General features: G+C 31.0%; 1 protein-coding gene and 1 non-coding gene across 2 annotated transcripts; both read right to left on the minus strand.

The window, feature by feature from the left end:
- Window positions 1–909: 909 nt before the first annotated feature.
- TRNAV-AAC lies at window positions 910–983 on the minus strand. The gene has a single exon. It is a non-coding gene; the product is annotated as a tRNA-Val (tRNA).
- A 1,091-nt stretch (window positions 984–2,074) lies between these two features.
- Window positions 2,075–6,468, minus strand: LOC114392643 (protein IQ-DOMAIN 14-like). Its single transcript, XM_028353853.1, has 4 exons — window positions 5,926–6,468; window positions 3,792–3,983; window positions 3,188–3,265; window positions 2,075–3,093 (listed from the first exon to the last, which is right to left on the minus strand). The coding sequence occupies exons 1-4, from the start codon at window positions 6,283–6,285 to the stop codon at window positions 2,380–2,382; spliced, it is 1,344 nt and encodes a 447-aa protein (XP_028209654.1). The 5' UTR covers window positions 6,286–6,468; the 3' UTR covers window positions 2,075–2,379.
- Between the last annotated feature and the right edge of the window lie 6,289 nt (window positions 6,469–12,757).

The following is a 12,757-nucleotide window of genomic DNA, read 5'->3' on the forward strand; positions in this document are numbered from 1 at the left end:
AGAGATGGAGTTTTCCAATAGTATTGAAGTGAACGTATCCTCCAGAACAGTGAAATATAATTAACACTTGAAAGTCACATTCCACTATTATATAGAGTGAGTTTGTTGAGTTTTAAAAAAGTGTAAGAGAGGAATGTAAGTGTGTGTTAACCGCTGAGAGAGTCTCTTTTTACCAAGTTAGAATTGAGAACACACTAAACTGATTTTTTTGAACTGATTTTTTTGAAGATTATCAATTTTTTGTAATAAAAGTTATTAGCAAGATTAAATTTCTTATATATAGACAAGCGCACTTATTGCATTTGTTTTAGCATCTTGATCTAGGTCTTCTTGTATTAGGGAGGTTTTTGCTTTTTTTTAACTGCGGGATATATCCCATTTATTGTTGTATCATTTTGGATTTAATATAATTTACATTTTTTCCAAAGAATTGAGAACACACCAAAAGAAAAGATTAATAGAGCTACCTGGTTTTAGCTGCATTATTTGCATTTGGTGGGATATCAATTTGCTGACACCTGCCTCTACCTTCTCTGGGATATCAATTTACCATCAACTTCATAGAGTTGCAATGGTACCTTGATGGGTATAATATCCAAATAACTTGTCCAATATTTATTCAATGATATTTTATAACACATCTAAAATTTTATTTAGTAGTAGACACAATCAAATGCGTCCTGAGTATCATACATTCATACTCAGAAAATGATATATCACATTCACATGGCAGGTCTCATTGGCAAGTTTCATTTATACATCATACACTGAGACAGAAACGTCTATAGACATTTTTTTATTACATTGGTTTACTTAGAAGTACGTAATACAGTCTATAGGTTGATGATTTTCAACGAAAAAGTTGCAAATTCGTTTTAAAAAAAATGAAAATAAAAAAGTAAAAGAGAATGGCGTCGCCCGGACTCGAACCGGAGACCTTCAGTGTGTTAGACTGACGTGATAACCAACTACACCACGACACCTTGTTGTTTCTCACTTTTCACAGACATTATAAATAACGTTTTCCTTAAATATTATTTGTGGAAACTAAAGTCTAAATTAGAGATATATTCAATTAAAATTAATGATAAATTATTAATATAGTCTGCTAAGCTCTCAGGAAATTTATATAATTTTAAAGTTTTAATACTTAACAAATTCAAGTTTTAATACTGAAGGTGTCCGGTTGGAATCCTGGCGACGCCATTTACTTGTATGTTTTTCAGAATTTTTTTATACGAATTTGAAATAGAATTCTCGAGTCTTTCAATAAATTTTCTGAGCACTTAAAAAATTATATTATTCAATATAATATTAAGAGTAATTTACTAAACTTCTAATTTATTCTTTCTAATTTTCTTTAGTTTCCTTAATTAATATTTAAACTGTTTTATTGTAAGAAATTGTTATCGCAAACTGAATTCATATAATGATTTTTTCAAAATATCCAAATTGATGTTTCTAAAATCATTCGAAGATTAAAATGAAAGTCAAGTTTTTTTTTTGAGATAAAATGAAAGTCTACTTCAATATTATGTTTTATATCATCCAATCAAAATCTTAACATACTTATTAAGAATTAGTTTACCCTCAACCCCAAATCCAAACATTTCATAATACTTTTGAGTAGAGTATATTTTAGAATAAAATGATATAGAAAAATATTTTAATTATATTTACATATTTTGTTTTAATTGTATACAAATCTCTGTCAATTCAAATATAGTTAATTTGGGTGTATTCGATTCTATTTTAGTTTAAGGATTGATATTTTCTGTCCTAACTTGATAAATTATTTGATTTATTTTAAGGATAAAAATTTATATTTGTAGTACAAATTAATTAAACCTATCTTGGGACCATTACGACCATACTTTAACTTGCAAAATAATCCAATACTTTTTTCATAAGACCTTATTTTTATTATATGTTGCAGAATTGAAGTATTCGATGCAAAATTTTGTTCTGATTCTCGTGCTATTTATGTTCACAGGCCAAGTGTTATGTCCATCTTACAGTAAAAGAAATCACTATCGTGTATAAAGCATGGAAACTAAAAAAAGGTTTAACACAATTGATTGAAAAGATAGGTAAGATATTATAAATAAAGCGTTCAATGTAACTGACAGCCACAAGTCTTAAACTTTTGAAAGGCAAAGATAATAATTCTTTTACACAGTTTATCCAAGTAATAAAATGACTTGAAAGTTGAGACTTAGCAGTATGCACTTAATTTGGTTGTAGATTTCTAATGCTGACACAAAATCGCAATGGAAGCTCAAAGTACAGCCGGTTGGTTAGCAAGATCAGATATTAAGACTTTAAGACTATGAAAAATAAAAGATACAAAATAACCCTCTTACCATAAACATAACTCAATCAGAATCTGTACCCCACAGGCATACCAAGCTTGTCCAAACGACCAGAACCTGGATATGCTTTGTTGGTGAAGCTTGCTTGCATTGCCCTTTGAGTGGCCAATCTTGACATATCAAATCCATTGAGTGAGTATCTATCCGATGAACCAGACCTCTCACTTTGAGGCCTTTGTTTTGGTGCACTCAGAGATCTGGCCTTTGCCTTTGAAGATTCAGTGCATGCCATGTAACTAGGATAATCAGGGTAACCGCGAATGTAGCTTCTAGAGCCATCACTTCTAGTAGGAGTAAAAGGGCTTCTTTTGAAGCCATCATCTTTAGAAGAGGCAGATAAGTATTGTGGACTATTGTCAGCAGTGCAGAATGGACTCTCCTCAACCTCATTGTTCACTTTTTGCGAGCTGTAACTGTGAGACTGAACCTCACAACATGGACTTTGAGCAGATTGAAGAGATGTTGATTCCTTTGTGCTGTTCAAACTCTTACTATAAAGATCAGAGCCTGTGGAGTAAGAGAGGTTTCGACGCTTTAGTGTGAAGTGCGGTTTTCCAGAATCAACTTCAAGAACCTTGCCATTTCTTTCATCATTGGAGCCGTGTGCTCTATTCATTGATCTTCCTGAGTTCCATAATTGTTCATTCCCTTGACTCTCTGATCTACTCCCACATATCTCTTGATAGCCATTGATCAGGGCACAGGATTTGGAGCCATTTCTCTACAATGACATAAATGCTTCCATGAATATAGACAACTTGAATTCGATAATGCACAAATTCACCATCGTTGGGTAACTTATGGCAAGAAAGTACCTTGAGTATAGGTGAGTGCTCATGTTTCATGCTCTTAGATCTAATGGGGCTTTCAAATTTTTCGGGTGTTTCTGGACCCTGCAAATGGTGTCATTCGAAGAACTGTACGATCATTCATATCTTTTTTGGTGTACAATAGTATAATCATATCAAGAGTAATATATACGCAACATTAATTGACGAATTTAAAAGATGTTCAACCATTTGATATATTGGTTAACACGAGAATGAGTTAACTTCAAGAGGTGCAAACCAAATTGCTTTTAGTCTTGATTACCCATATCAACTTATGTACTGGAACATCAACTTTGATTGACAAAGTCAAATTTACATATTTTTTGGTTACCATTGATGACTAATCTACATCAAAAAATTTGACTGGTCACCTTTAATAGGATTATTTCTTCCCAATCACGTTTTTTTCTATCCCCAGGACTCAACCCCAAGACCTTACTTAAAGAAATCGAATCCAGACTCGAACCAGTGACTTGTTGATAGTCAAGTTTATATATTTCAAACACAACAAAAACAATGTTTTTCATTCTACAATAAAATAAAAATGATAGGAAGGCCAACAGAAGTAGCATATTTTACTAATACTTACTTGGAGGTGGCTTGATAACTTTGAACTCGAAGGTGAGGCATGCAGGGTCAACCCTGCAGAAACTTGGGTCTGTGCATGTAAGAGTGCTTGCAATCTTTTCAGCCACTCTGCCGTCCGTTTTCTCTCAATGTGGCCTCTCACCAATGCTTGCAACTTCACCAATCCCTTTAATGCTCGCAGTGCTCTCCTTGCCTAACAGTTTCGATATGAAAAAGACAATGAGCATTGAGCAGAGTTAATATCAGATGAAGACTGCACACACTGCCAGAATAGAACCTTGTAAAACAAATAAAGGGAAATTGATTCTAAGTTCCAACCGGGTGTCTCATTACAATATGGGAATGGTAACACAGTCCAATGACATAATTGAAGATCATTCGTGTAAGAACTCAAAATTGAAGATTACCAATATAATAGTCATGAAAATTACCAAGGACCAAATTGAATAACTAGTACTAAAGCACTCATAAAATCAGAATAACTTTTTAAATTCTAATGTTTTACCGGATAATATTAATCATTCCTTATTAAAAATTCTCAAAAGACAAAAATACAGTACCAGCAGCCACAAAAATAGAACATATGCAGTATTTGAACTAAACCGAAATTCTAGAGCATTAGTATAAGAGAATTAAAATACACTTTATTAAATATTTTAAGTTACATAAAAAAATATTAAATTACTTTCATACTTTTAATATAAATATTTATTTTTCTATTTTTAACTCTATTTTATGTTTATATACACAAAACAAAAACTTCTATTACTCATTACGATTAAGATGGCCAAACAAGAGGCAGGGACAGGGTCCACGTTGGACCCCAGAGCTTGCAGATGGAAAAACCCCATAGTTTTTATTTGTCTTGGAAGAATCATACAACACAAACACATCTAAAGGCAACATCAAAATCAAACATATTTCGTCTCCTCAGTCTGAAGAAGCAAATCCCCCTTCAGACTCGTATCTGTCCCCTACAAAACCAAAAGGCCAAAAAGACATAATATCTTGTATGGGCCAGGGCAGAAGCATTGAACCATGTCGAACACCGCCTCACATACAATTTGGCCGCTAGTGGGAAACCAAGCATTGAACTAATGTAATAACCACCTACCCATGCAATCCACCACAGTTTTGTCCTTGTACACAACATGGTACCACTACCAGCATCGCAGTACATCACCCTAGATCCATAAAAAATTTCACCCCTAAAAAATTATGTCATTTTTTTTCACATGGCATTTGTACATAGTATCATCAGATTTTACTGTTAACATTCTGGAAAAATTTAAGGAGATGGTGTCCAGTTCTACTTTGACCAACAACTTTAGTAGATTTTTAACTTGTAAATAATCATAATATTAGGCAAATATTGTTAGATTTCAACTTAAAACCAATTGGCTAGTAAAGTTATGTAACAGACATATAACCTGGCACCCCAACAACTGAAACAAGCAATGTGAGACTTCCTAACACTCCCTCTAAAATAGACAAGAACTAAGATGGACTATAGATTCTTATATCATGTTAGATTTCAACTTAAAATCATTTAGCATTAAGTGAAATTACCTAACAGATATATAAGCTTGCACTCTAACAGATATATAAACTTACACTCCAAGTATTGAGGTAGACGATTTGGGACTTCAAACGGGATTTAAGTTTTTATTTTATAATAATTTCCATATATATCAATTAAAAGTGAAGTCTACTCCTGAAGACCGATTCTGTTCCCTTTAATGCGGGTACTGTAAAGAAAAAAAATAGAAATGACAGATGACACATTTTTGCAGTTAAAAATTTCCAAGTAACTAGTTTGGAGCATAGGGACAAAACAGAACAGCTCAGTGACACAGCGAATAGAACTAGGAAGGAATCAGCTCAATAACAACAAAACCAGAAAACTAAACAGAATTGTGAGAACATAACAGAGAAACTAAATAATAACAAAAAAAAAAATATTGGTAAAACGGTGAGATCAACAATAGTAAAGTACACGGAATAAAAGTTATAACATTGGTTGGGTGATTAAGAAAGAAAGAAAAGATTGCGATTTCAATCTTTCTACTAACAAAAACTAACAAACTTACGATTAACATTTATCGGAAAAAAAAATAATAGCGAAGGATACGAACCAAACAGCCACGAAAAGCGGCTTGAATCTTAACAGCAGCCCAATGTTGGCGAATCCGGGTGGGTCCGCCGTCGGCGCACCTGCCGCTGTTACTAGTTAGTCTCACCACGACGGCGGCTGCTTCGGCGGCAGCCACCGCCGCTTCGGCCACCGCAGCGGTGGCTGCTGCTACTGCCATTGCGTGGTTGTTGTTGTTTCTTAGTGGTGGACACGTGGCGGCAGTGGTGTTGTCTTTTTCTGTGTATGATGATTTAACGAAGCTCCACCGGCGTTTCTCTTTGGGAGGCTTGGCGGGTGAGGTGGCATACTCTGTTTTTTTGAGACCAAGAAGCCCGCGAAACCACTTCGACGCCTTACCCATTATTATGTCTCCTCAGTTCTCACAAGGGAATAGTTTTGGGTTTTGAGAGAGAAAAAAAAAAAGGTAATATTTATGTGTGAATAAATATCAACGGTAATGAGGGACAGAGAAAGAAAAAGAACGTGGAAGTTGAAGAAGAAGGAGAGGGAAGAGAGCGTGGAAGTGAGAAGTGAAAGAGGAATGGGTCTTCTTTTTTTTTTTAGTAAAAGGAGGAAACTGTGACCCTTTGTGACGTGACGTCAAGCCAAACGAACTTTTACCCTCTTTTAACAATCATTCCAGGCTTAGGGGCAATCTCATGTCTTAATTATATTATATTATAATACTAGGATAATCCTATATTTAGAACAACTTTATTATTCAAAACTGTTAATTGAATTTTCAATCCAGGTTTATCAAAGTATTACTTGTTCCAATTTTTTTTAGTATCTCTACTTAAGATGAGAGCTTGAGTCAAAACACATTTTTTTAACCTTTAAGTAAATTAGTTTTTATGAAAACAGTGTTTTTAAAATAAAATGGATGAAATAATTTTATTTTTTTTAAAGTTAAGTATGACTGCTTAAGCTGTGTTGTATTGAAGTTAATTAGAGCATGCTTTATTCCCCTTAAAGCAGCATTGAAAAGTGTAAACAACTTGAAATAATCTTCTTTTTTTTTCATGCCCCTTACTATTTCTTTTTCTTATTTCTCCTCTCATTCTAAATTTGATGATGATTCTTTTGACTTTAACTTCTTCCTTTTGAAAATTATGTTTTATGGTTGTTTGATTCTTTATTTGCGGGATTATTACTCATAACTATGCCATACATTAATTCATATGCTATATTTTTTTATGATATTAAAATAAAGTAGTTCCTACCAAAAGTAATAATTAATCTTTGTCAAAAATCTTAAGCATACAAAGTGATTGATATTCTCTTTTTAACATAATTTATTTCATATTCAATGATTAATAATGATTTAAGTTGTGAATCACTTAATTAAAAAAATACAGACAGTGTATCATGTATTTTAGTACCTAACTTAACTTATTTCTATGAAAAAAAAATGACAACAATTATAGATGAACCTAACTCTAAAATTAGGAATATTTTAACTACTAAGGGATTTTTATTCTACTTTAAAACTAATATTAGTTTTACAGTAGACCAAAAAAATGAGGATTATTTTGAGTGAACTACTCCAATGGATCTCTCTCAAGATTTCAATTTGGTTTTTTATATTAAATGAGATGTATTACGTAAATATATTATTAAGAACTATGTACCTATTGAAGACTATTACGAGATATTTATAGAGTAAATAGTGTGTTAGACAATTCTTAATCATCACCTTGCCATGTTTGTTCAGAAAAAATAAACTTGCATTGTAACAAGTGTCTTTAATACGCAATATCCATAACTCTAGTGGTTGTTATTGTATAATTTTATAAATTGATAGTCATGTAACTATTATTTTAAAGAAACGCATTCATAGAACTAAGTCAGGCAAATAATTGATATTAGGTTAAACCAATTAAGTGATAGACAATATAGTTTAACATTGAAGTAAAGACATACTTTTTTTCTCCTTATAATTTTCTATAAATTTAATATGTATTATGAATTCAACTACACCTATTACATGAAACATGAAGAGGGATAAATTTGAATGTGGAAAGAAAAATAAAATTAGAGAAAAGTAATTAGGTATATATTATTATTTGTGTTGCCCATGCCCCATAATACTAATCTACCGTATCTAGACCATGATCTTGTTGAAGATGATCCATCCAATGACCAATGGTGTATGACACAATGGTGCAAAGGAGAGGCCCCATTAGGAAATCGAGGAGGACACCCAAACAGAGTAAGTGGAATAGACGTGCATTGACTGCTCACGCAATAGTCATAGGCTATAACCATTAACCGCTATACACAAAGTGAACAATTGATCAACAATATGTTTGGTGGAATGAAAAACAAAAAAAAAATTGGAGTTAAAGTAAAGAATAAAAATATTATAAGTTTCAGAAAATTTTATTGTTCATCTTACTTATTATTTTTTTTAACATATTTTGTCTCTACCAAAGGAGCATAACATATAATCAAATCCTGTAGCGAAAAAAAAAGAAGCTCGAGATCCGAGCAAGGATGGATGAAATGGAATACAAACACGACATGGATGGATGGATGGAACGATGGTCACTATTCAGATTAGAGGCACCAGTAGTAGCCCCCACTCAACAGAGCTACAGATTCCCACACTATTTATCACTACATTTTTATTTATAATCCTTTGTGTTTCACTTGTCTTATTTAAATAAGGTTATTACAAGTCATAAAATTCTTAATACCTGTTTTTATTTTTTAAATATAACTGTATTTCATTTTTCGTTGTCTTTGATTACTTGTTTTGGTTTTTCTGGCTTTGTTCTGTTTATTATTCGTGTCCATGACACATGATTTGAATTAGAAGATAGAATGATTATAAAGAAAAATAGGAAAACAGAAAATGAGGCGAAGATGGCTGTTAAAAAATGGAAAGTCAAAAATAAAAGAGAAGTTAATCGGTCTCCTAGGAAAATATTGTAGCACTATTTTAAATTGTATCAAGCTATATTTTTTTCCCCTCAATTAAACATTCGTAATGTTTTTATTTGATAAAAAAAACTTCAATTTTTTATGACTTGCATTCTATCTTGAGAGTCGAGACACTGGGACATCCGTTACACCTGCTAAGAGTTGGTAAATGTAGTAATCTAATAGCCAAATTGAAGGAAGCCAATTAGACATGACAAGAGAACAAGTGGGTTTAGCTCTTTCCATCTCATCTCTGCTTTTTGCAGAGTGGGTTTGAGTGAAATTTATGAGAGGTGGGAATAAGAAAACTCAATCATGAGTTTGAATTTAATTGCAATATCTAAAATCGATTGATTAAAAAAAAAATCTAAGTTGCACATTTTGAATGAAGTAAAATTGAGAGATTGTTTGAATTAATAATATCTCTTATTCTTATTGAATTGAAATAATTGTCAACATGTTTATTGCCGGTGCGTGCAATTGCTGGAGCAGCGGTAGGTTGGATTAATATATAATGCTTATGACATCAAGGCACCAGCATGTTATTTTATTTCAAGAGAGAATAAAACCAACAATAACATGATTCGTTTGAAAAAAAAATGGAGATGCATACTTAGGGGATAGGTTCTATGAAGCACAGACTTTGAGTTTGACACGAATATCGGACAGTTACACAAAAACTTTAATACAATCATGATAAAATTAATGTTTCATGTGAGAGATAAGTGTGATTTAGTTAAGGATTAATAAATAAATAATTAATAATTAATGATTAAATTATAATTGGATTAGGAGAAATTTTTAGAACTAATTGCATATATGGAAAAGAAGAAAGAAAGATAAAATGAAATGAAATCTTATTTCTCTCATTTGTTAAGGAAATCAAAATACATCGAATAAAAATGTTAGAAAGATATAAGTTTTCATGTGAGAGATACGTGTGATTTAGTTAAGGATTAATAAATAAATAATTAATAATTAATGATTAAATTATAATTGGGTTAGGAGAAATTTTTAGAACTAATTGCATATGTGGAAAAGAAGAAAGAAAGATAAAATGAAGTGAAATCTTATTTCTCTCATTTTTTAAGGAAATCAAAATACATCGAACAAAAATATTAAAAAGATATAAGTTTTCTCATGAAGAAAGATACAAATCATTATCTATTATTTATTAATTATTTGTAAGAATTTTTAAGATCTTTATTATATTCTATAATTGATAATTTAACAAAATTCCTTAAAAATTTTTACATACCAATGAAATATAAAATATGAGTAATATATGATAAAATATTTAAATTGATGTTATATTTTTTCAGATTAATATTTTAGTGTATTAAAGGTGATAATAGGGCACAGAAAAAGGGAGAAGAACGTTACTGATTCCTAGCCTATAAAGAAACCAATGGTTAACTTATAGCAGTAGCTAGCTAGGTAGCTAGTGAGCAGTAACATAGACAGTGGTCTTTGGGCATTACTGGGTAGATCACGTGACTCACGTAAAGTGGACATGGCAAGGTAAGGGATTGACAGAAGGGAGGGGAGAAAAGAAGCACGCAAGAATCATCGTTTTAACCCTCTGATCAAATCTGCCATAGTATCTCTTACGTACCCTGCTTTCTTCTTCTACATCGATTTCTTTTTACAATATAATAGACAAAAAGTAAAACTGTGTCTATAGATTCTGAAACTGAAACCATTTTTTGGTGATTTTGACATATGGCCAAATATCGTCCTTCACTTGGGCTCCACACACTTGTAACTAATACGTGGGAAGCAAAAACAATGCTCAATTCCACAGAATTATTGTTTTAGCAGTTCCACTTTAAAAAGCAGAAAGTGTTTCTTCACGGGTATTGTTGAACTTTGTTAACATGTCCATTATTAAATTCCCTACTGCTTTCCCATGTATATATAATGAAGTATTATAATCACATTTTTGGGTATATTCTACTTCTAGAATTGCATTATAAATAATAATTAATCCAACCAACCAAACAAACAATAGGCTAATAACAGACAATACACATCGATTAATATACACTGGTAGAATAAGTTTCAGAACAAAAATTATTTTTATAATCAATTTAAAAAGATAAAATTTATAAAGATATATTGAGGTTTCATTGAAAAATCAAATTATAATTAATTAAAATAAAACCAAACTAGCTACTAGATCTACAGTGTTTCTCCGAAAAATAAGTATATATATCCTGTGCATTCTAGTCAACTCAAAGAATTCATTCTTATATGGTGGTTGAATACGTACAACTTCAGTATACACAAGTCAGGTAAAAAGTATGCTAAAGCAACGTGATATGGATTAATTTAATCGTTTATTGGAGCCAATTAAATACGTACAACATTATATTTCAATAACAGTTTACATAATATAAAGGTTTAATGTGGAAGTTTTTCAAACCTAATTTAATATGTGTTTGGATGAAGGTTGATAAAATTGATTTTAAATAAATTGATTTTAGTTAAATTTGATTTTGAAGTTATATGATTTATGTGTAGATGCTTTTATTATAAAATTAAGTTAGGGATAAAATTTTATATTCAATATAAAAGTTATTCAAAGTTATTTAACCTTAAAATCAATTCTAAATTTTTTCTTTGATTTAAAATCAATAATGTGAAAGTGTATTTCAAAAAAAATCCTATATTGTTTTAATCGGGAAAATTCAGCATTTCAGCTCTGTGCATTGGAACCTCTCCTTTGGGCATGTCCTTTCATAAGCAAACCAGTTTGCGGACTGGTTAGTCAAGAAGGGAGCCTCTTCTGATGATAATCTGATAACTGTTCATGATTGTCCTCCCCAGTTAAAACATGCATGTAATGTTTGCTGATGCTTTTGGGACTTATGTCCTTGGAAATTAGTTTTTTCTCTGTTTTGTCCTATTTTCCTACTAATAAAAAAATATTCATAATCAATTTTGAATTCTAAATCAATTTTTTGATGGGAAACTAAACCGACTAAATTGTGAGTTTGTTGGTCATATGGGTTACAATTGCTAATGCATTTTTCCTAATAAATATAATAACAATTTTCCATGATATTAAAAGTCAAGTTTGTTCTTTTTGTTAAGATTTGCCCAATAAAATGATTTTTTTATCCTATTACTGATGGGAGAGGTGAATGTGGCTAGGTACACTACTTAAAAGTGGTGCATATGTAAAAAAACTCCCGCCCCCACCTCTATACACGAATATGTATTAGGTATGTACAGTACACAAACATGTACCAATACTCCTAGGGTGACAATTTTGGAGGCTATGAAATATCAATTATGATTAAGTTAAGCAAGATATTTTAGTTTTTAATTTTTTTATTAGCTCAAAAGTTCATCTGATTTTTAGTATACAATTTTTTTTAGTAATTTTTTAATAAATTTTAATATTTTTTGAAATATTACTTGAAATAACATTTTTTAAAAAACAAATTTTTAATTTCTAACTTTTTATATTTTTTTATCCTTAATATATTTATCAAATTTTTTACTTATCTTTTAAAATAAATCATAATTTTATTATTTTCCAGTCATTTTATACTTTTCGATTACTACAACATTTAATCTTATTAAATACTTATAATTTAATAAATTTTTAGTTTTCAACTTCTAACTAATTTTTCAGTTAGTTCTCCTGAACATATCCTGTATCACAACAAGAAAAATAAAATAAAAATAAGGACCACTTAAACTAAGTATCGGGTTGAACTTTGGCCAATTTAAACTTGATCAAACCATCACAAAAAGTTAATCAAATAAGTTTAATTATGAAGTTTTGTTTTAGAATGACTTGTTTGTTTCTGCAGTTCTCATATTGAAGGAAACAATTGCCCAAACAACCTTAACCCAAAAGCTAAGGATTGACCCAAATTTCTAAGTTAAAATGTCGA

The sequence above is a fragment of the Glycine soja genome, chromosome 17 (assembly GCF_004193775.1).
Source record: "Glycine soja cultivar W05 chromosome 17, ASM419377v2, whole genome shotgun sequence".
Lineage (NCBI taxonomy): Eukaryota > Viridiplantae > Streptophyta > Magnoliopsida > Fabales > Fabaceae > Glycine > Glycine soja.

What these genes read in the sequence shown, in the direction of transcription:
- LOC114392643 (XM_028353853.1), bottom strand. Translation starts at nt 6,285, where the DNA reads ATGGGTAAGGCGTCGAAGTGGTTTCGCGGGCTTCTTGGTCTCAAAAAA. An exon ending in CCGCTTTTCGTGGCTGTTTG is followed by an intron (nt 3,984 to 5,925) that starts GTTCGTATCCTT and finishes CGAAACTGTTAG; the next exon opens with GCAAGGAGAGCACTGCGAGC. An exon ending in AGCACTCACCTATACTCAAG is followed by an intron (nt 3,094 to 3,187) that starts GTACTTTCTTGC and finishes ATGTCATTGTAG; the next exon opens with AGAAATGGCTCCAAATCCTG.